Here is a 25,015-nt window from a genome sequence, read left to right on the forward strand (position 1 = left end):
CGTCGCCTCCGACGCCGCCCACCACGCCGCCACCAGCACCGGCGCACCACGGCTACCGCACGGTCCGGCCCACACCGCCCCTCCCGAACGGAACCAGCCCGGCACCGCCGGCGGGGTACACCCCCCCGGTGCGCGTGGCCTTACCGAACGGGAGGGTGGTGGCGGTGCCGTTCCACGCCGCCGTGGTACGCCGTAAGTACCGGGTGACTGACACCGGCGATCGATGGATCATCCGCTTCGATCGCCGGGGTCAGCCCCGGGCAATCCGGCCGTTGCCACCCGCGCCCACCCCCCCCTAAAAAAAGGGGGTGATGTGACAATTCGTCACTAAGTCCCGGGCCGACCATCCGCCCCACCACGGGACTCGGCGTCTACGGACGCCCCTCCCGAAAGTCTAGTATCCCCCGTCGGGAACCGATCCCACCACGCGGCTGGGAGCGCGTGGGGATCGCTCCGACGGGTATAAAAGCCGTGCTCGATCGGGATCGAGCACCAGTCCCGTCCTGTCGACTGAGTAGGTCTCCGGACCACTCTGACGCCCGGTTCTCGCCGGCATTCGACTATCCTTGTGTCCGCCGACGGAGCAGGCCACCTGGCCGTTCTGCCGCCCGGTTCTTGCCGGCATTCGGCTATCCTCATTGTGCCAACAGAGCCGGCCACCTGGCCGTTCTGCCGCCTGGTTCTCGCCGGCATTTGGCCATCTTTGTATCCGCCGACGGAGCAGGCCACCTTGCCGTTCTGCCGCCCGGTTCTTGCCGGCATTCGGCTCTCCTTGTATCCGCCGACGGAGCAGGCCACCTGGCCGTTCTGCTGCCCGGTTCTTGCCGGCATTCGGCCATTCCTAGCATCCTCCACGGGGCCGGTTACTTGGCCGCCCTGCCCGCCCGGTTCTTGCCGGCGACCACGGTTCGCGACCGCGTTCAAGGTGCTGCGCACTAGCGCGCTCCCGTCCGAGTCGACGACATTAGGTTAAGCTGTACATTATTGTATATACACGCATAGAATAAGTAGCCTAAGGACTATGTAAGATAGAATAAGAATTACAATAAAAGACTGTTAATCTGAGATCGGTATACGCAAGTTGGTTTCTCCCCTTCTCCCGAATCCTGGAATCCGGCGAGCCTGTCCGAGGCGATCGGGAAAGGTGAACCGTTACAACATGTCTCGTAGAGTGTGAGCTAATTGCTTACGCTTTCGATAATATTGTATATGATGCTTTATATGACAAGTAAAATGTGTAAAGAAAACCAGTCCTGTAAACTGTAAGCTAATTACGTTGTGAATCATATTGTACGTTATGCTTTATATAACAAAATAAATGTATAAAAATGATATTGTTCGAATTATTTTTTCCTATATAGTTTTAAGTTAAAAATTGTATAAATAAAACGAGATGGGGAAAAAGGGAAATATGAGGGGGTAAAAGAATGTAAAAATGGATACGATATATATTTTTTATTCTTAGACCACCAATTAAACAGCTTAAATACATTTTGTAAAGCGCAGTTGTTCACATGATTCTGACATCGTAAAGTGTACATAATGTCCAACTTGTTTAGAGGTTCTATGTCTTCGTAATGCATCTCGATATTCTCAACATTAGCTTCATCTTTCGCCTCGTCCAGGAGTAAGTCCTGCAGCCATTCTCGTTTATCACATCCCTTTACGTACACGACAATTTCATCGGTTGCAGTTGTACCCATCACCGCCTTTGTAATCAAACTCCTAGCCATGCTGTGCGGAATTAATCCATCCTCCCATGATATTCCATGATGATTCACTTTCAACCATGCCACCTGACATCTTTCTGCCTTGGTAAGGTATTCCCATGGATAAGTGGGTGTAAACAGGTAGTGGGTGAGTTCAAATCCATCTTTGAGAGAGGCAAATTCCTTAACGATAAATTTTCCTCCAACGATGAAACCTTGCAGGTCTACGAACGTTGGTACAAGCATGACAGCTGTCGTTGAGAATACTGTGATCCACCTCGATGCGTTATAAATTTTTATATCATCTTGATATTGTTTTGGAGAAAAGTGGCGCCGCACTTAGGTGATTTTGCGCACAACGTTTGTCAACGGGTTGTACTGTATCACACGATCGTGTATGATGAGGCAGTACGCGGTGGTATTCATCGACACATTCTCTTTGCACTCAAATTCTATGCGCACGTCCACGGTTGCGCTCTTGATCGATTCGTTCTGTCGAGAGCAATCGATGATTACGAACGGACCGTTAAGTAGAAAAGTTGAAGTGGTGAGGTTCGGCTCGAGATACTCGTATCCATAATAACCCTTGCAGAAACGCGCGTACATGTCGTACAGAATCGCCCATTTATTTTTATCGAAATCCAAGTTCATATCGTCGTATGGATAACATTCCAAGTTCAGATACAGTTTCACGTTTGTCAATTTGCAATGATCGAATCGGCTTGGATCCTCGGACACAATGTTCTTTCGACCCGTCTGCAGAGCAAAGATAACATATCGTGGCTTCTCGAGCTGAGTAGCGGTCTTGATGGCCCACGAATGCTTAGTTGTTTGCTGCAATAGTAGAAACTCGTACAGATCCCACGAACGAAAAGCCATGCTCAGGTACCGTCCGCTCTCCAGAGTACGCAGCATCGACAACTTATGTATCTCGTTCAGCAGTACGTGAGGCATGCGCCATTGTATCTTGAATATATCAATCGTGGGTTCCAACTCCGAACTTCTCATTAGACTGTTGTTATCGTTACGCGCGCGTATTAAAATTAACTCGTGACGAGCGTTGATCACCACGCGTCTGTAATCCTCGCAAAACCCCAACAACATGTTGAGTGGTACGCAATAATTAAAGTATCCATTCACGTCCCAGCCGGAAATCCATCCTGCGTTCCTCAGAATCACGTTTTTGTCTGACGACACCGTTGCATAATTTTTCAGTGTGCTGGTTATTCCAACATTTCTGTTACGATCAATTTCTACACCGTCGAGTTCGTATCGAATCTCATCGAACATGAACGCGACACAATTATTTCCCAGTACCACCGAAAATCCCTCGGCTGGTTTGTTTATTGTCACTTTTCCCTCGATGTATAGAAAACTTTCGAACGGCAATTCGTACAGATCCTGTTGGTGTATGGGTATTCGTATCTCGTCGCTGTGCCCGAACGTTGTGTTGGCAAACGGATTGTACGTATGAGTCTCGATCTTGACGATGCGATCATCGAAGATCGGCTCGTCTCCGATGTTTAGAATGTCAGTCATCGTTATCAGACGTTTCGCACCGCGAATCCCAGAGATTGTAAAAATTTAACGTTCGACGCGTTGAGCTTCTTTTTCTCGGGACAGCAAGACGATTGAATATTATTAAACGTCGTCGCAAGAGTATCGGGTGACTGTTGGAATGTTGGCACTGGTGTGGAGATAACGTTATCTTTCGCGCGCTGCGATGTGTTTAGCACGAGCATCTCACGTTCGCGTTATTGTTGCAACCGTCGTCGCACGTGCAGTCTGACGGTGATTTCTTCTCCTCGAAAATCAAGCAATCGTCCGTTCTGATCGACGGCGCGTATTGTCAGATCCGTAATGCACCGCACGATGATTGGCAGATAAATGATTTGTGTGAGCCTTTCCGATATCTTATATCCTGGTGGCACGCTCGGTGAAAACTCATGTATCGTGTGTACACTCTTATTGTTGCTGTACGCGCCCGCAGTCACGTTGCATTCCACGCGAATAATGTTCACGTTCATTATGTTGATCGACACGTCCGATTCGTGCCATTTTCGCGGTAGCAGTACATCACGCTTCGGTGAGAATCCTAGCAGCGATCCTATGTTGTTGGGTTTACCAAAATGTATATTTTAGGCGCATTTGATCTCACATCTCATTGTATTGTAGTTGGCACGAAGCGTTATCGGATACTCCCCATCATTATCATCATCGTTGCCCCAACGCGTAACGTCGCCGGAATGAGTTCCGTCGTGTTGCGGACGTTTTCGTGAAATTGTGCGTTTCAAAAATTCGTTTATAGCTCGCAGTTCGTACGATCCCTCGGGAATCGTAATCTCCGTGTTATCCTTGTCAAAGTAAAACGTATTGTTTGAGGCATTCACGTTCGGTATCGTGTTATAGGTTTCAAAAATCGTTAGACCGAGCTCGTAATCATCGTCGCTCAAATCTATAGCTGGAAAATAGTGTGCCGCGAGAACGCTGCTCTTCCCGCTCAGGGTAAACGTCAGCGACATGATGGTGGTGAAATACTGAGTCTTTGCGGTACTAGTACAGCTTTTTAAATTTACACGCGTTGAAGAAACTGTAGGCAGAGTTGTCCACAAATGCTCTGATCGTACGTTTGATAGGACGTTCGATTATACTCAATCGTTGTCACTCCGTCCCCAAAGTATCGTACTAGTTCTCTAGGCGGTCGAAGATTGCCGAAACTATCGAAATACGCGATGTGGTTACCCCTCTTTGCGTACGCCACCCAGTGAGTGCCGGGGCCTGTCGTATCGTCCAAATTTACGATACCACTCTCGTTTAGACGCACACCACTCGTCGGTAACGCGTTACGCATAAAAACACCTCTGAAATATGGAATACGCGCGCGTTTTGCTAGTTGCGTCAATTGCACGTTCGTCGTCGCACCTGTGGGTAGTGTTAATGTTTCTTCGACGTTTTTTTTTTTCTGTACACCTTTTCCATGTTTGTACGGGGCGAGATATAAGCGTGACCTTCCATCGCGCGATTGTGACGCTGTAACTCCTCGAGCTGACGTCGCGCGGCTTTGTTGTCGTTCACCACCTTTGCCACACTAGCCGCTCCACCAATCAAGGATCCGAGTGCACCCAATATTGATAAAATCGGTAATGCACCGCCTCGTTTTGCAGCCTGAAGTATGCGTTTTTTTTTCGTCGATTTTTTCGTTGAATTCTTCTTCATACCCATACCAATCTTCGTCTTGGCTTTCATGGCTGCCCAGACAGCAGCAGCTGCTGCTCTTTCACCGAGAGGTGAATCTTTCGCGATTACCTGTTTTAGCGCTTTGTCCGCGAGTATCTTGTCCGCCGCGTGTCTGTCGATGAGCTCGTTGCTCTGGGAGTACGCAATGTCGTGTTCGCGACACGCCGCGTCGAGCGGATTTATACCTTGATCACCTCTGGCCAATCGCTTTTTCAGCCGAGTACCCGGACCGCAAAACTGGTAACCGGGAATATGTAATTCGAAAGGAAGAGCGTTTATCGCGCGATTCAGCAGTTGACCACAGCCACGTTTTACCGTTGCGACAGCTGACATTCGACACAATTTTTGATCAACGGTGCAGGTCCGTCGATGTGCGTCCGCTGCCACGGTTGATTGTAATGCTCGTAGCAACGACGATAGCTTCGAACCTCTAGATCAGCCTTTATATGTTCCGGAAGCCTGTCCCACACGTGTTCGATGTAGTTGCCACACACACGTAGCAAAATAGGTTTCGGCACGAATTGTAACTGCTCGGCGCTCAATTCGAGTATATCGGAGGGGTGTGACAGTATGAGATACATGTTTGATACTGAGCGATGCGTGATTTTACACGCCTATAAATAGCTTCAGATCGCAACATGTTTCGTTTTGAATAAAGAAAAAAATATATAGAGAGATGTTAAACATATGTAAAACGGTTATACATACGTACATAAGAAACGGTTATACATATACGTAAGGATGTTTGAAGGAAACGTGAAATGAACGTAAGAAGAATGTGAACGAATGTGGAACGAACGTGTGAAGTATGTGAACGAATGTGAAATGAACGTAAGAAGTATGTGAACGAATGTAGAAGTACGTGAAACGAACATAAGAAATGTGTGAACGAACGTAAGAAGTACGTGAAACAAACGTGGAAAGTACTTGAAACGAACGTGGAAAGTACGTGAACGAACGTAAGAAGTATGTGAACGAACGTGGAAAGTACGTGAACGAACGTGAAACGAACATAAGAAGTACGTAAACGAACGTAAGAAGTACGTGAACGAACGTTAAAAGTATGTGAATGAATGTGAGAAGTATGTGAACGAACGTAAAAATATTAATTCTATATTAATTTAGCAGTCATCTTCAACAGGATCGTCCATTAGTACGCATGGTGATAAGTTGTGTCACGCCCGACTATTGATAAACATAGCGATCACGCCCAGCCATTGCGGGATATAGTGTCACGCCCGCGCAGCCATTGATACACGCTGCGACGAGCTTATCTTCCTTCTTCGCGCGGCCATTGATACGCGCCGCAATGAGCTTATCTTCTTCCTTTACGCTTTCTCTATCCGTACGCTGCATTCACACACACGCACACATACTCATATACAGCATACTGCACTCACTCGCCTATAAATAGGTCGTTCGATTCCACTATATAATCAGATTCCGAAAACATGAGATTCGTGCGACAGCCGTTGGCGATATGCGTTACGAATTACGATGACAAGTTACGACTAATGGGGGATGACGGAGAGAGGCGCAAGCATGGCGCGATGCTGCCTACTACTATACGCGCGATTATTTGCGGCCCATCGAATTGTGGTAAAACCAACATTATGATAAACTTGTTGGAATGTCCGCACGGTGTACGTTTCGAGAACGTGTACGTGTACTCGAAATCTTTGCAACAGCCGAAATATCGGTATTTGGAAAATTTGTTAAGATCGATGAATGAAATTAACTATTTTACGTTCTCCAATAACTGTGACGTCATTCCGCCGAATGAAGCGCGTCCAAACTCAATTTTCATTTTTGACGATATTGCGTGCGACAAGCAGGATGCCGTGAGAGAGTATTTTGCGATGGGTCGGCACTCGAATGTCGACTGCTTTTATCTTTGTCAGTCGTACGCGAGAATACCTAAACATCTTATACGCGACAACGCAAACCTGCTGATCCTGTTTAAATAGGATGGTACCAACCTGAAACATGTGTACAACGATCATGTTAACACCGATATGTCATACGATGATTTTTGTGCGTTATGTTGTGATTGTTGGCGTCGTGATTATGGATTCCTAGTAATAGACAAGGATAGTTCACTTACTAACAGGCGATATAGAAGAGGATTTAACGAGTTCGCGATGCTGCGGAGCGATTAGTCGTCATCGATACTTCGTTGGGGATGAAACGTGAGCGATCAACGCTCTCTGTTAACATGATTGGGGACAACGATACGCGTGAGCGAGAAAAAATCGCGAAGGAAATTGTGAAAACGAGCGAATCGATTCGTAAGAAACATCGCGCTTTGAAGACCGGTAGGATCGAGGAGAATATCGCGGCGAAGAGACACTTCGAGCCGCTGCAAAAGATCGTCGATAATTCCGGCGTCCGCGTGATAAAGGAAGAACCGCGTGTCGATGACGTAGGCATCGAAACATCGTTCATCCAGAAGGATGTAATAAAAAATAAGAGAAAACGAAAAGACAGTTCAGTGGACCATGCATTAAGTGAATCGAACAAATGGATGCGATATATGTCAAACGATGCAATGAATTTACCGTCGCCATCGGTGCAGCATACGTCAAACGATGCAATGAATATACCGTCGCCGTCGGTGCAGCGTACTTCCAACGACGCGATAGATCCGTCAGCGATAACGTCCACACCGCGTACGGTAGCTGTACAATCAACGATTGAAGCTCCAAAACCGTTAAATAAGGCTCTCTAGACTGTTTTTGAATCCGCCGACGATTCGTTTGCGACAACCATTCGAAATCGATTACAAACGTCAGAAGGTCTAGAAACGTTATCTCAGCACTTGGGGCCGCTGGGTCAAAAGTACATCGGAGATTTTCTCAGCGGCCGTGGTGAAAAAGAGAAAATTATGGATACCGTGTACGGCGTTCGTTTAGACAAGGATGGTATGATGTTGGGTAATAAAACGTTCGACGTCAACAGTAGTGATTACATAATTATCGGTGATGTAAAATACACACGTGTTGGTACACACGGTCTTTACGAACTGATCTTTAAACGATATCCCAACGATTCAGTCTACACGGAAAACGATAAACGAAAGTACAAAGATATATTGTTGGCTACAAACGCGCATAAACGTAATTACGTTACACACGGCCGATTATTAGCCAATAAGGGATACAAGTATAAATATATAATTGCACCGTTATTAAAATATGATTTTACGAGCGGATTGGGATTACCTCGCGCTATGACACCAAACGATGATGCAATCGGAAAGGAATTACCTCGCGCTATGACACTAAACGACAACATGATCGATTACGTGCATTGGGACGATCCTAACGAACTGGTGGATCGTCTACGGTTGCTCGAAGCCTCGCATCGGGCTGGTCATAACGCTCATGACAACGAGATGCTGTCCATCATCGAAGAACTTCGCGAGGCAGGCCTTATTATAAATTAACTTGCATATAGTCAAAACAAATCAGTTGATCGACGTCACCCCATACATCAAACATGAAATTACCGAAATCTAATGTTAGTTCCGAAAAACGACGACTCGTCGAGAAACTGCACGCTTCAGCGAGAAAAAAATTTTCCGCGGAGACACGTCATAGTTCGAGGATACGATGATCTGTGGCAGGCCGATATCGTCGAGATGATTCCGTACTCACGTTTCAACAAAGGTTACCACTACATACTCACCGTCATCGATGTGTTGAGCAAGTACGCGTGGGCTATACCGCTCAAAAGTAAAGGTGGAAGCGAGACAGCTGACGCTATTGCTGAGATAATTCGAGAGAGCGGCAGACGTCCGAAAAATTTACAAACCGATATGGGGAAAGAGTTTTACAACGCCGACGCAGAAACTATTGCAAAAACATGACATTAACCATTATTCTACGTACTCGGTAATGAAGGCGTCGGTCGTCGAACGCTTTAATCACACGCTGAAGAACGATATGTGGAAGCAGTTTACGCTCAACGGTAATTACAAGTGGATCGACCTGTTATCACGTCTCGTGTCGAATTACAACGTTCGAAAGCACCGAACGATCGGTGTGCGACCCGTCGACGTAACTCCCACGATGGTTGAAAGACTCTTGGATACGGTATACGGCGCTATAAAGATTGTTGGTCCAGCGAAATTCAAAGTAGGCGACTCTGTACGCGTGAGCAAGTACAAGACGATTTTCGAGAAAGGTTACACACCAAATTGGACAACCGAGGTGTTCAAGATCGTTAAAGTGCAGCGTACCAACCCCGTAACTTATTTACTCGAGGATTAATCGCGGAACATCTATCGCTGGAGCGTTCTACGAGCATGAGTTGCATCGCGCGACTCACCTGGACGTATTTCTGGTAGAGAAAGTATTACGCAAGAAAGGAGACGAGGTTTACGTCAAATGATTGGGATTCGATGGATCACACAATTTATGGATACACAAAGACAATGTTATTTAATCCGTATAAAAAATTGTTTTTTATTATAAACATATAAAAAAGAATGCATACATTATTTAAAGCATACATTATATAAAAAATATATAATTTTTTGTGACGTACATATGAAGCATCTTTATTATCCTTCCATCGTCCATTTCTAACGTTGCACATAAATTATCAAATAGTTTTTATTTATTTAAGCATAGCGTCCCAAGTGAATCCCGGTAATGTATAGTAATGTGTGGGGTCGAGACCATAACTTTCGACACATTTGTCACGAAAATTTTCAAAAACGTCGGCTAACAACAATACATCTGTTTTCAAATACAGATCGCTGTATTCGCCCAGCGTTCGAATAGAGAACCGATCCCATACGTTCTTGGCGTGTGCGTAATCGCTCTCGGATACGGTATCGCCCGTCAACGAACTAAAGAATAATTCGCGCGATGGCAAACACGTTTCCTTCAATTTTGCGACACAGTCAACATACTCGTATGGGAATATGCCTTTACGAGTCAATAAATCGAATTCTTCGTTAGATAAATTCAAAAATTCCTTACGCACAATTTTTAGTTTTTCTTTACCTAGAAATGATGCCAATTTTTCAAGACTAGAATTGAGAAATTTATATGAATCTATGAATCGTAATTTTATGTGATTGTGTGGGTCTAATTCATCGGCGGTACTTATGACATGCTTCGTGAAAGAAATATATTTTTCTTTTGTAACGGGAAGCACATTGATATTTCCCTTGAACATTGTGGCTATTTCTTTGATAATAAAGTGTGAATCGTATCCGGATAAATTATGGAAAATTATCGGTATGTACAACACATTCTGATAATACAAGTTGCAAAGCGAATGCGCGGGACCGCGATAACGACCGGTGAGATGACAATGATCTCGCACTCGTGTATCATCCGGTGCGAACGGCTTATCACAAATATGACACTGCTTTGCGTTACGATATGCCTCCCATTGCTCTTTCGATAGAGTTTCCATGGGGACCTTAGCAGATAAAATTGATTTTACACGATGTGCTAATTCTCCTAGCTGTTTAGCAAACCACGCAACGCAATCCTTATCGCGACGAAACCGATACCCCGATAACGCATCATCGTACGAACAGTGTACATAATATCCCAAGCTAATTACTTGATGATAATGCTGGTACGATATTTTCATATCCTCCTTCTCCGTCTTCTCCAATGTGCACTCCAGATCGGCATAGACGACAAATGGCACGCGCTCCTTATTGTTGATGTTGCGGAAGCTCAGCCATTTCTCGTTTTCAGTAGGTAGTTGGATGGCGCAGTCGTTCATTTTCTGGCAATCTACGCTGTGGACATCCAACTTTTCCACAGAACTAAAGTAATGTAAACATCTGTAAAAAATAGCGTAAATTTTATTTTTCAACTATGCAATTAATACAACATTTATAAAATTATTACTCACCGGTCACAAATATATTTTTTGTGTTCTTTTTTACTGAGTTGTGAGCTCACTAGGCGAGACAGATCCTTGATGCATGCAAAGTGCCCCACGTTGTCTTCGCGTGGATCTTGCACGTATAGCAGATTAACATGCTTCTCCTTCTTGTCGTTGGAGAGTCTTAGCGGGAGAATTTTATAGGTTTCAGTTTGATCCTTTTGGATCTCGTAGACGTTGACCGAAATATTATTTAGTCTCTCGAATTTTTTAATGTCTTTTAACGCGATTGGAAACTCAATGTCATCGAAATTCAGAACGTTTGTATAATGAGGGTACGATGACTCCCTTTCTGAATTTCTTTCTGCGGGATATAGAGCGGCTATCACAGACCACGCAAAGCAAGCATTGTCCGTCGATTTCACGTTAACAACCGCACGCTTCGTCATTATTTCTCGCGGTAATGTCACGTGATATCCCACACGCATAGAATTGTACTTATTCACGTTTACAGTCAAATTCTGTATACGCGACAACGCCCACCCACTATCGCGTTCTTGAAATTCCTCGAGCAATGCTAGCGTGGGCTCGATAACGCACCGTTCGTACCACTCATCCAAGTCTGATGTTCTAAAGAGATCACTGTTTTTCGTGGTAATACTTTTATTGGTGCGTTTGTCGCCCGTTACAAATACGCCATTGAATGCGGTGTTCACTTTCACAGAGTTGTGTCTTTCGATAGCGTCCCGCACTTGCTCGAGTACTATACCACCAGCGTCTTCTAAAAACTTTCGCGGTTCAATGTAGTTCGCATTGATAACCGCTCCTGTCAGAACACGATTCTCAAACGCGGTGTCAATCTCTCGCCACACGAGTCTGTCCGCGTTGTCACTCGCGTAATTACCACCGACGTGCACGAAACGTCTTTGCAGTCGCGTGTTTTCACCCGCGAGTCGCGCGATTCTCGCCACCAAAGATTGTCTTTGTCCAACGTTGAGTCGAGGGCGCTTGACGCGGCTATGTTCCTCGAGTCGTTCGATACACTCGTCGCACCGCTGCAACCACTCAAAACAATCGCCCAAGGTAGCGACCCTGTCAATTTGGTCCAACAGCTCACGCTCAAAATGTTCCATTTTTTAAACGTTTTTTCGCACTTTTTAAATTACATCACATTCTTCAACCGGGCATTTGCACGTGACACATCCACATGATTTGCAGTATCGCACCGAGTTTTGTGCTTGATAGTGCATTTTCTTGCATTCTCTTTCGCGCCAAATGAAAAAATATGCTCTAATCCTATGCTCAAAGTTATCATTGTTATTTTGATCGTCTTTATAATCATAATGATTGTGAGCATAAAAAAACTCCTTGTACGTGCACAGCATATTTGTTATTTTAGGATTTTCAAAAGACACTTTAGCCACGTTGTTTATCACCAATTCGATACACCTTCCAATACCAGCAGGAATTTTAATGTACATAGCATCGGATGTATATAGCATTTCTTGAGCGACTTGCTTTGCCCAATAACGATTACAATGTTCTGGATACACGATTTTATCGTTCCGACACTGATTTAATATCATGATATATATTTTCCGCCTCATGTGATAAGGCCAGTTATAAATATATTCATTGTTTATATACACTCTATGTATTGCAACGCGTTCAAGTGTTCCACTTATACCAAGTTCTCTATCACGTATAAATTGCACTGGTGATATTCGTCGCACATCCGTGTCTTCTTCTTCTTCCCAATCTTCTAGCGGTTCATTGTTAAGAACATATCTGATATCTTCAATGTCCTCCTCATCCATGTTGTGCGGTTTCATACTAAAAGTCTGTATAGTGCGCACTCTGGGCACATGTTGCATGGAATTATTACATACACGGCAGTTCGAGCAAGCCCAATAATTCAAATTTTCGAGATGATCGGTTTGATGCTCCCTAATAGCACTCATTCCCTCTCTAATGTCCCACATATCAATTATACATTCGGCACAGAAGGCTAGAGCACCACCTGTAGAATAATAGAAAAATATTGCACAATGTTTAGTGCGTTCGTTTAACGTAAGCAGGTCCGCATGTAATACAAAATTTTTTACGTGGTCAATAAAGCCTTTGCCGAAATAACTCGCGGAATCACTAATAATTGAAAATCCGTCTTCGTCACTTATCATATCTTCATCGGAATTTTCATTGTCCATAATAACGTCTTCGTCGTCAGACACAATCATGATGCTTTCGCCGTTTGAAACAATCACGACGGTTGTTAACAGGATCGACCGTATTCACGATACTTAGTTACGATTCGCACACATCGTAAGCTTCGCACCGACTGTGGTACCTCGCGCTTCCCAACCAATTATATATTTCATCTATAACCCTTTGTCTCTTTGTCTCAACCGGAGCATTCGTCATTTTTTTTTGTTTATACTTATACAATTTCAAAGCGAGCCGCTGTTTCTACGAGCAGCCTGATATAGGCGCTAGATCGCGAATTGTATCCTGCAAATCGTAAGGCGCTAAAATGTGATCTCAAATCGTGTTTATAAATTTTTTAGTCGCCGGGCGACACATTTTGTCTACCGCTGATAGCGGAGGGGTTTCAAAGACTTATTTCCCCCTCCCCATATATCTTCCCTTATTAAAATATCATGAGCACGATAGTACCCCATGGGTGGGAGCGAGAGCGCGCAATGGGAGTGAGAGAGAAAACGCGTGTCGCGATCTTTTTCCCGCGACATAAGGGGGGTAGAAAGCGGTATTTTTTTTATACCCCCTTATAAAAAACATATCAAGTATTTCAAAGGTGCCGCAAAATAGTTTACGTCTGATATCAATTTACTTCTGATAAGCGGTTCTTCCCGGAGCCCCGGGTGACGTCATCCCTCCCCGCCGTAACACCCCCCCGCGCCCACAAGTTCCCCCCCGCACACTCGCACCCCCCTCAGAGCTCCCGGGTTAGAACCGGCCTAGTATTCCTACTCGTTTCTGTTCTTTTCCCGTTCTAATCCCGTTTTTTTCCGTTCCGTTTCCGTTCTGTACCCGTTCCGTTCCTGTTTTCTCTATTCCGTTTCTGTTCTTTCCCTGTTCCATTCCTGTTTTTTTCTGTTCTTTTCCTGTTTCTTTCTGTTCTTTTCCTGTTTTTTTTCTGTTTGGTTTCTGTTCTGTACCCGTTCTTTCGCGTTCGTTTCACGTTTGAATTATCTTTTATCACTGCTTTCTATCGTCTTTTAGCAGTGGTTCTTTGTCTTCCGGTACCGATCGATCAGACAATCGTTCGTAACTATTCCTGACTTGATTTACAACCGTTCGATAATCGTCCGACAATCGTTCCCGAGTCGTTTGATAGCGATCCTGCACCGTTCGACAGCTATCCGACAACCGTTCCTGAACCATCCGCTGTTGATTCAGGAACCGATCAAAATTGTTCGTTAAACGTTCGTAACCGTCTTTTCGCCGTTCGTTATTACTCATTGTTTTTAATCTTGATACGAGATGGGTGACATCAATCAATCGACTGACACGTTTCGCGATTACGCAGGTTAATTTATAATAAGACCCGCTTCGCGAAGTTCCTCGATGATGGACAGAATCTCGTTGTCGTGTGCGTTGTGACTGGCTCGACGCGATGCTTCGAGTAATCGCAGACGATTTACCAGTTCATTGGGATTGTCCCAGTGCACGTAATCGATCGCGTTATCATTTAACGTCATAGCGTGAGGTAATCCCTTTCCAGATTTCTTCTTTTTCGGCGTAGATTCGATCGACATCAACGGTGCGATCAGGTGTTTGTACTTGTATCCTCTGTTGCTCCGTAGTTGACTGTCCTTGGCGTAATTGCGTCTATGCACGTTTGTGGCAAACAATATGCTTTTGTACTTTTGTAAATCATCATCTGTGTAGATGTCATCGGCGGGGATTTTCTTGAAGATCAATTCGTAAAGACCAGGTGTACCAGCGTAACGTACATTGTCGATAATTATATTATCCTCGTTGTCCACATCGAAATGTTTATTACCGAGCATCATTCCATTATTCTCGAGACGAACACCGTATATATTGTCTATATTTACATCGCTCTCTCGGTTACCGCTCAGGACAGTCACGACATATTTTTGACCCAGCGGACCAAATTGAGTTTGCAAAGCTTTTCGTCCTTGCGACGTCTGTAACTGATTTCGAACAATCGTCACAAGCGAGTCATCCGTCGTTTCGAAAACATTCTCAAGCGATTCTATCGTACGGGGGACGTGGTGTGGAGGTTATCATTGGTACGTCGTTTGAAATTTGTAAATGATTAGATTTTTGCGGTGTCGCAGAGATATCGAACGAGACGTTCGACCGTTTTCTCTTACTGGCATATTCTTCACCCTCTTCCTTCTCACGTTTACGGGTGAACGAAACGTTATCAATCGGCTCCTCTTTTATCGCGCGTACGCCAGAATTGTCAATAATCTTTTGCAGCGGTTCGATCAACGGTTCAAAGTGTCTCTTAATCGCGATATCCTCTTTGATCCTGCCGGTTTTTAGAGCACGATGTTTCTTTCGAATCGATTCGCTCGTTTTTTCAATCTCCTTCGCGATTTTCTCGCGCTCACGTATATCTTTGTTTTCAGCCATGTTAACAGAGAGTGTTGATCGCACGTTTCACCCCGACAAGGTATCAATAACGACTAACCGTTCCGCGGTACTGCAAACTCGTTAAATCCTCTTCTGTATCGCCCGTTAGCAAGTGCACTGTCCTTGTCTATCATCAAAAATCCATAATCACGCTGCCAACAATCGCGACATAATTCACTAAAATCATCATACGACATGTCGGTGTTTACGTGATCGTTGTACACGTGTTTCAAGTTGGTACTGTCCTGCTTAAACAGGATCAGCAGGTTGGCGTTGTCGCGTATAAGATGTTTAGGTATTCTCGCGTACGACTGACAGAGATAAAAGCAATCGACGTTCGAGTGTCTACCCATTGAAAAATATTCTCTCACGACATCCTGCTTATCGCACGCAACGTCATCGAAGACGAAAATTGAGTTTGGACGCGCCTCGCTCGGTGGAATGACGTCACTGTTATTGGAGAACGTAAAGTAACCGATCTCGTCCATCGACGACAACAAATTCTCCAGATACCGATATTTCGGCTGTTGTAGCGATTTCGAGTACACGTACACGTTCTCGAAATGTACACCGTGCGGACATTCCAACAAATTTATCAGAACGTTGGTTTTACCGCAATTTGACGGACCGCAAATGATGGCGCGTATAGTATTCGGCAGCATCGCACCATGCTTACGCCTCACCCCGCCGTCTCCCATCGAGTGTAATTTATCGTCGTAATTCGTTACGCAAATCGTCAAAGGTTGCCGCACGAATCTCATGTTTTCTGAATCTGATTATATATCTGAATCGAACGTCCTATTTATAGGTGTGTGAGTGCAGCGTACGCTTTATGGGAATGCGCCTTTGTACATGTGCACATGCGTGATAGAGAAGGTGTGTGTGTTTGTGAATGCAGCGCACGGAGAAAGAAACGTATGCGTGCCCCCTGTGCATGCTACAAAAGGCACTTGCTAGAGAAAGACGTGTGTGTGGGAACGCAGCGTACGAAGAAAGAAACGTATGCGTGCCTGCCTGCGTGCGTGCGTGCTAGAGAAGGCGCTTGCGCATGTGTATACGTAATAGAGAAGACGGTTACCCGTGTATGAGTGCTAGAGAAGGCGCTTAAACGCGTGTGCGTACTAGAGAAGGCGTGAGTATGTGCACGTATGTGTGAACAGTGTATAGAGAAAAAAGTATATCGACGGTCGCGTGCTAGAGAAGGTGTGTGTACGTGCGTGTGTGCGTGCGTGAGTGTGTGTGTAAACGCAGTGTATGGAAAAAATAAACGTATCGACGATTGCGTGAGTGAGATGAAAGAAAGAAAATAGGATATCATGCAGGATTGAAGGATGAATAAAAAAGATATGCAATATATGTATAATATATATATTTAAAATATTTAAAACATTAATATTACAATTAATATTACAATAACATAATGTGATAGAATAAAATTATAATATTTTATATTATAATAAGCTAAATCTAATAGAAAAAAGGAAAATATATGAATATATAAAATATATAAATATATAAAAAAAATTAAACTACATATAATTAGTAAATAATATAAAAATATAATTTTCTTACTCTCTATTATAAATTTTATCTATCCAATTAACTATAGTTTTTAAATACATGTCGAACTCCCAGTCTCGTTCTATTTCGCCCTCTTCGACTTCTTCATCTCCAAAGAGGTATCGCAAATCGAACAGATCGAAGAGGTCGTACTCGTCTTCGTCCTCGCCTTTGCCCTCCTCTCGCCATAACCATTCATTATACCGCCGCGTGAAGTCTCGCGTGTTTCTTACTTTTAATTGATGAGCAGCTACATCCACATAACCGCGGACGTTGACTATTGTGCGCCCGGTGACGAGTCCGCAACGGTAACACTATAAAAAACATGTAAAAATATAAAATTATCAATTACAAAAACAATGTATTTGTAGAAAAAGGGTACTTACAATGCTAGCAGGTATTTGCACGTATGCGTTCCTGCTGAGGCGCGGAAACGTCTTTGGGTGGCGCTTTGCTGTGCGCACCGCCTGCTGACTTTTTACAGGGATGAACCCCAGCGCTGGCATGTTGGGCAGTGCTATTCTCGTTTCTTTAGATATGCACTGTAAAAAAATTAAAAAATATTAATATAAATTAATATAAGTTAATATAAAATAACATTAGAATAGGTAGTATAAAAAATACTTACTATTCGAACGGTGTTATGCGGACCGAACGCTGCCATTTTACTTGCACTTTTTAACTTTTTTCTGAACTACTTTTCAAATTTTTTCGGCGAAGAGCGAATGCTTCACAGTTTGAAGTCAAACTGACGGTGTAGTCCGGCTTCGAAGGCATTGTTTATGATTTTGGTACTTATCCCCACGCTGTGGAGATGCCACTTGAGCTTATCATCGATGCTCAAGTAAACTATCACCCTTTGACGATTCACTCGTGGCTTGAAAACTATTTTTCATAATAGTACTCGCACTGTTTTTTAGAGCAAGTAATAAAAAATTACTAGGCAACAAAAACCTTGCGAAACTATTTATAGGCATGCAAAATCGCGCATCGCTCAGTAGCAAACATGTATCTCATACTGTCACATCCCTCTGATATTATAAATTTGAGTGCTGAGCAGTTACAATTCGTACCAAAGATCGTTCTGTTACGCGAGTGCGGCAACTATATCGAACACGTGTGGGACAAGCTTCCGGAATATATAAAGGTTGATTTCGAAGTTCAGTAATATCGTCGCTGCAACGAACATTATAATCAGCCGTGGCAGCAAACGCACATCGACGGACCCGCGCCGTTGATCAAGAATTGTAGCGAATGCCAGCTGTCGCAAAGATAAAAAAGGGCTGCGGTCATCTTTTGAATCGCGTGATAAACGCGCTTCCCTTCGAGCTACATATCCCCGGTTATCAATTTTGCGGACCGGGAACCCACTTGGAAAAACGATTAGCTAAAGGCGATAGAGGTATAAATCCGCTGGACGCAGCGTGCCGCGAACACGACATTGCGTATTCTCGGAGCAACGAGCTCGCCGACAGACACGCAGCGGACGGGATACTCGCTGCGAAAGCACGAAAACGCGTAATCGCGAAAGACTCGGCTCTCGGAGAAAGAGCAGCCGCTGCTGCCGTCTGGGCAGCCATGAAAGCCAAGACAAAGATAGGTATGGGTATGAAGAAGAAAAAAAAGGTAACGAAAAAAAAACGTATACTTCCGACAGCCAGACGAGGCGGCATGTTACCAATTTTACCGATGTTGGGCGCGCTCGGATCATTGATCGGCGGCGCGGCCGGTGTGACAAAGATGGTAAACGACAGCAAAACTGCGCGACGTCAGCTCGAGGAGCTGCAACGTCACAATCGCGCGATGGAAGGGCGCGGAGTGTATCTCGCCCCGTACAGAGGCGGACGAGGGCTGTACCTCGCCCCGTACAAGTACGGAAAAGGTGTAAAAGCGAAACAAAAAAATATGTCAAAGAGGCGTTAAGAATACCCGCGGGTGTGACGACGAACATGCAACAACTTCAATTGGCAAAACGATTGTGTATCCCGTATTTCAGAGGAGTGTTTATGCGTAACGCGCTACCGACGAGCAGTGCGCGTCAAAACGAGAGCGGTATCGTAAATCTGGACGATGCGGAGGGTCCCGGTACTCACTGGGTAGCGTACACAAAGAGGAGAAATCACGTAGCGTATTTTGACAGTTTCGGCAATCTGCGGCCACCCAGAGAACTCGTACGATATTTTGGGGACGATGTGACAAAGATAGAGTACAATCGAACGTCGTATCAAACTTACGATCAAAGGAATTGCGGACAACTTTGTTTGCTATTTTTACACTCGATTTAAAGACCGACGTTGCGCTGTTTAATCTCAGTATTCGTTCAAACATGTCGCTGACACTTACGCTGAGCGGTAAGAGCAGCATTCTCGCGGCATGCTACTCTCCGGCTATAGATTTGAGCGACGACGATTACGAGCTCGGTTTAGCGATCTTTGAAACATATAACACGATACCGAACGTAAATGCTTCGAACAATAAATTTTACTTTGGCAAAGACAACGCGGAGATTACGATTCCTGAGGGATCGTACGAGTTGCATGCCATTAACGAGTTTTTGAAACGCGAGATTTCGCAAATACGTCCGCGACGTGACGTCACGACTGAAGGTAGTAATGGCGGGGATAAAGATCCAATAACGATCCGCGCAAATTATAATATGATGAGATGTGAGATCAGATGCGTACACAAAATAAATTTTGGCAAACCAAACAACATCGGCTCGCTCTTGGGATTCACATCGAAGCGTATACTAGAACCGCGAATATGGCATGAGTCAGACGTGTCGATCAACATAATGAACGTAAACATTATCCGCGTAGAGTGCAACGTGACCGCGGGCGCGTACAGCAACGACAAAAGCGTGCACGCGATACACGAGTTTTCACCGAACGTGCCACCTGGATATAAGATCTCGGAAAGGCCGTCGCAGATCATTTACCTGCCGATCATCGTGCGGAGCTTTACGAATCTGACAATACGCGTGGTTGACCAGAACAGACGATTGCTCGATTTTCGAGGAGAAGAAATTACCATCAGATTGCATGTGCGACGACGGCTGGAACGATAACGCGAACGTGAGATGCTCGTACTAAACGCGTCGGAACGCGCTAGAAAAATAAACATCTTTACGACGAAAACACCAACGTTACAGCAGTTATCAGATACTTTTGCGACGACATTCGATAATATTCGATCATCCGACTGTTCCAAGAAAAAGAGGCTCACTGCGTCAAACGTTGAATATCTACAATCTCTGGGATTTGCGGTGCGACAATGACGGATATTTTAAATATCGAGGACGAGCCGATCTTTGACGATCGCATCGTCAAGATCGAGACTCACACGTACAATCCGTTCGCCAACACGACGTTTGAATACAACGATGAGATAAGAATTCCTATACAACAGCAGGATCTTTACACGTTACCGTACGAAAGTTTTCTATACATTGAAGGAAAACTTATAATAAAGAAACCAGTTGCGGGATTTGATGTGACATTGGCAAATAATTGCGTCGCGTTTATGTTCGATGAGATTCGATACGAGCTCGACGGTGTGGAGATTGATCGAAACAGAAACGTCGGAATAACCAGCACCCTCAAGAACTATGTAACTATGTCAGTTGCCAGAAGCGTAATCGCGAGGAACGCCGGCTGGGATCCGTGGAATCCTCCGAACGGATACTTTAATTTTTGCGTACCGCTCAACATGCTGTTGGGATTTTGTGAAGATTACAGACGCGTGGTGATCAACGCTCGCCATGAGCTGATTTTAATACGCGCGCGTAACGATAACAATTGTCTGATGGGAAGTTCAGAATTGGAGCCGAAGATTGAATTACTCAAAATTCAGTGGCGAATGCCGCATGTGTTACTGAACGAGATGAATAAACTGTCGATGCTGCGTGCTCTGGAAAGCGGGCGATACCTCAGCATGGCATTTCGTTCTTGGGATCTATATGAGTATCCTTTATTGCAAAGCACAACAAACATTCGTGGGCCATCAAGACCGCTACTCAGCTCGAGAAGCCTCGATACGTCGTTTTCGCTCTGCAGGCTGGTCGAAAGAATATCATGTCTGAAAACATGAGCCGATTCGATCATTGCAAATTAATCAACGCGAAACTCTATTTAAACTCGAAATGTTATCCGTACGATGATTTGAATCTAGATTTTGATAAAAATAAATGGTCGATTCTGTACGACACGTACGCACATTTCTGTAAAAACTATTACGGATATGATTATCTCGAGCCGAATCAATCCGTCACCATGTTTCGACATAATGGTCCATTCGTGATTATCGATTGCTCTCGACAAAACGAATCGATCAAAAGCGCAACCGTGGACGTACGCTTAGAATTTGAATGCAGAGAAAACGTGCCCGCGAACACTATCGCGTACTGTCTCATTATACACGATCGTGTGATTCAGTACAACCCGTTGACCAACGTTGTGCGCAAAATTACCTAAGTGCGGCGCCACTTTTTCTCCAAAACAATATCAAGATGATATAAAAATTTATAACGCGTCGAGATGGATCACAGTATTCTCAACGACAGCTGTCATGTCTGTACCAACGTTCGTGGATCTGCAAGGTTTCATCGTTGGTGGAGAATTTATCGTTAAGGAATTTGCCTCTCTCAAAGATGGATTTGAACTCACCCACTACATGTTTACACCCACCTATTCATGGGAATACCTTACCAAGGCAGAAAAACGTCAGGTGGCGTGGTTGAAAGTGAATCATCACGGAATATCATGGGAGGATGGATTGATTCCGCACAGCATGGCTAGAGATTTAATTACAAAGGCAGTGATGGGTACAACTGCAACCAATGATGAAATTGTCGTGTACGTAAAGGGATGTGAGAAACGAGAATGGCTGCAGGACTTACTCCTGGACGAGGCGAAAGATGAAGCTAATGTCGAAAATATCGAGGTGCATTACGAAGACATAAAACCTCTAAACAAGTTGGACATTACGTACACCTTACGTTGTCGGAATCATGTGAACAATTGCGCTTTACAGAATGTATTTAAACTGTTTAACTGGTGGTCTAGCAATAAAAAATAATTTTTTTGTGTTGTGTTTTTTTTTTATATTTCCATTACCCGTTTATATTTCCTCTTCCCCATTTATTAATTAAAATAGTTTTTTAAGTTAGGATAATTAGTAGGAAAAAATAATTCTAAAACGTTTATACAAATACATATTTATTTATTATTCAAAGCATCATATACAATATTGTCTGATGCATAAACCATCAGTTCGCAATCTATGAGCGAGGTTTTTACACATATTTCATCTAATAGCTTTACAGCATCGCACTTATTATTAATGTTATTTCGCTGCAAGCAATTTACAAATCGATTATATTTTTCTTTTACTACGTGCATATCATCCCACAACTTAAAGTAGACATTATTGATAACATCTTCAAGATTTAATAAAAATTGCACAGTTAATGGTTTCATATACAAAGCTTTGTTATTTAATGTAAATTTTATGACAATTTCATTACGTAATTTGACGAGTTCGATGAAAAGATCATTAATCCACAACGATGTAGCGGTGGTTGTCTGCAGGAGTCGCTCGATATCCATGCGTTTCTCAATCATTATTACCCAGGTATCACGTGACAGCTGTATCTGATTGCTTTTGTTGTCGCCAAGAATCATCTCCACAAAAGGTTCACGTCCCACACTGACTCCGATATCCAAATATTTGTAGGCAGTGGCGGTTAAAGCAAATCGCCTTCCCAGGATGCGAGGAGTATAGCGTGGCTGCGATAATGTTCTGTAAAAAGAATATATCAAGTTATAGAAAAATATAGAAAACTATAGAAAATATAGAGGATTGAAATATATCGATTTTTAATTTAATTACAAATACTTACGATTTATCGCACCCGTCATTCTGTTGGATCGGAACGTAATAGTTCATCTCATACGGTTCTTTCTTCAGACGTTTTACAATCTGACTTCCACCAATCAACTGCTGCGGTAACGTTGTTAAAGCTTTACCGTTCGTATTCCACTATTTGACTGATGCAATAACGTTGTCGGGAGCTCTTTTTTATATTATTATCCCTCCACGAAATACCCACGAAATATCCACTTTTTTTATCCCCCTCCACAAAAAATCTAATTTTTATCCCCTCCACAAAATATCTAATTTTTATCCCCTCCACAAATATCTAATTTTAACGCACTCACTACCGATTCATTATCTAGAAATTTAAGCTGCCGACGGTTCGGCGCTCCGTGTCGCGATAAAAAATTTGTTTATAACAAACCGCTACCGGATATGGTCAGCGATTTTTGTTTATAGCTATTCCAAGAGCTGTCGAATAAATTTATCAGCTGCCGACGATTCGGCGCTCCGTACGATAAATATTCTTAGAAATTTGTTTATATCAAGTTGCAACTCGCATATTATTTTACTTAAAAAATGTTTATACTGATAAGCGACAGAAAGACCCATAGATAAAAATTGTTTATACCTAATTACTACTTCTAGCCGCAGGGCCTAATTGTTTATATCAGGTTGCAACTCGCATATTATTTTACTTAGAAATGTTTATACTGATAAGCGGTGACCGGCAAGTTATTGTTTATATCTAGTTACAACTGACTTGTAGTTTACATAAATGTTTACACTGATAAGCGGCTACCGACCGGTATTTATTTATATCAGGTTACAACTAGCATGTTGTTTACATAAATGTTTATACTGATAAGCGGCGGCATCCGTTTGTGTGACGTCATCCTCCCTCCCCGCGTGACGTCATACCCCCCCGTGACGTCATACCCCTCCCCGCAAATACCCCCCGCCCCTCACCTCCCGCTCGGAGCCCCGTAGTCAGAACCACCCTCCTATTCCTACTTTTGTTATTCGACGAATTTACATTAGGTATGGTATAGTATGTTTCAAAATCTGTGAGACCGAGCTCGTAATCGCCATCGCTCAAATCTACGGCTGGAAAATAGCTTACCGCGAGGATGCCACTCTTGCCAGTTAGCGTAAACATCAGTGACATGTTGAAACGAATACTGAGATTGCATAATGTTAGCCTTTAAATTGATTACTAACTGTTTGAAGAAAACGCAGACATAGTTGGCCACAGTTGCTTTGATCATAACGTTGATAAGGCGTGTGATTGTACTGGATCCGCGTTACATCTAAATATTGCACCAGTTGTTTCGGTGGTCTAAGATTGCCGAAACTATCAAAGTATATAGCGCGATTTCCTCTCTTTGCGTATGCCACCCAGTGTGTACCTAATCCTTCAGCGTTATCTAAATTTACAATACCGCTCTCGTTTCGATATGCTCCAGCCGTTGGTAATGCTGTACGCATAAAATTCCTCTAAAGTGTGGAATGCTCATACGTTTCGCTAACTGTAATAATTGTGTGTTGGTAGTTGCACCTTTTGGCATTTTTAACGTCTTTTTGACGTTTTTTTTTTTTTCGGCGACACTCCTTGTCCACGCTTATACGGAGCGAGATAAACTCCATGACCTTCCATGACACGATTATGACGTTTCAATTCGTTCAGCTGACGCTGCGCTGCCTTGTTATCATTCACAGCCTTCGCAACTCCCGCCACTCCACCGACCAACAACCCGAGAACGCCCAACAGCGGTAGAATGTGTAAAACACCGCCGCGTTTCGCTACCGGAAGTATTCGTTTACTCGTTCTCGGAAGTATTCGTTTCCCCGCTCTCTTCTTTTTATCACTTTTTTTCTTTTTCAAACCCATACCGATTTTCGTCTTAGTTTTCATAGCTGTCCAAACGGCTGCTGCAGCAGCTCTTCCTCCGAAAGTCGAATCGTTCGCTGTAATGCGTTTTCGCGCTTCCGCAGCGTGTATATTATCAGCTGCGTGTCTATCGGTGAGTTCGTTGCTCCGGGAGTATGCAATGTCGTGTTCGCGACACGCCGCGTCCAACGGATTAATACCCCGATCACCTCTGGCCAATCGCTTTTTCAGCCTAGTACCTGGACCGCAAAATTGATATCCT

At 43.9% G+C, this 25,015-nt stretch overlaps 4 protein-coding genes across 4 annotated transcripts; 1 reads left to right on the plus strand and 3 right to left on the minus strand.

The window, feature by feature from the left end:
- Positions 1-2,048: 2,048 nt before the first annotated feature.
- Positions 2,049-3,248, minus strand: LOC118646921. Its single transcript, XM_036290869.1, has one exon. The coding sequence runs from the start codon at positions 3,246-3,248 to the stop codon at positions 2,049-2,051; it is 1,200 nt and encodes a 399-aa protein (XP_036146762.1).
- A 7,555-nt stretch (positions 3,249-10,803) lies between these two features.
- Positions 10,804-12,428, minus strand: LOC118646856. Its single transcript, XM_036290689.1, has one exon. The coding sequence runs from the start codon at positions 11,933-11,935 to the stop codon at positions 10,826-10,828; it is 1,110 nt and encodes a 369-aa protein (XP_036146582.1). The 5' UTR covers positions 11,936-12,428; the 3' UTR covers positions 10,804-10,825.
- Positions 12,429-17,774: 5,346 nt separating this feature from the next.
- On the minus strand, positions 17,775-23,747 carry LOC118646857. Its single transcript, XM_036290690.1, has 2 exons — positions 22,888-23,747; positions 17,775-22,787 (listed from the first exon to the last, which is right to left on the minus strand). Exons 1-2 carry the CDS (start codon positions 22,932-22,934, stop codon positions 22,205-22,207), a joined length of 630 nt encoding a protein of 209 aa, XP_036146583.1. The 5' UTR covers positions 22,935-23,747; the 3' UTR covers positions 17,775-22,204.
- LOC118646922 lies at positions 20,262-21,077 on the plus strand. The gene has a single exon (XM_036290870.1). The coding sequence runs from the start codon at positions 20,262-20,264 to the stop codon at positions 21,075-21,077; it is 816 nt and encodes a 271-aa protein (XP_036146763.1).
- Positions 23,748-25,015: the final 1,268 nt, after the last annotated feature.

Source organism: Monomorium pharaonis, chromosome 8, assembly GCF_013373865.1.
Source record: "Monomorium pharaonis isolate MP-MQ-018 chromosome 8, ASM1337386v2, whole genome shotgun sequence".
In the NCBI taxonomy this organism is placed as follows: domain Eukaryota; kingdom Metazoa; phylum Arthropoda; class Insecta; order Hymenoptera; family Formicidae; genus Monomorium; species Monomorium pharaonis.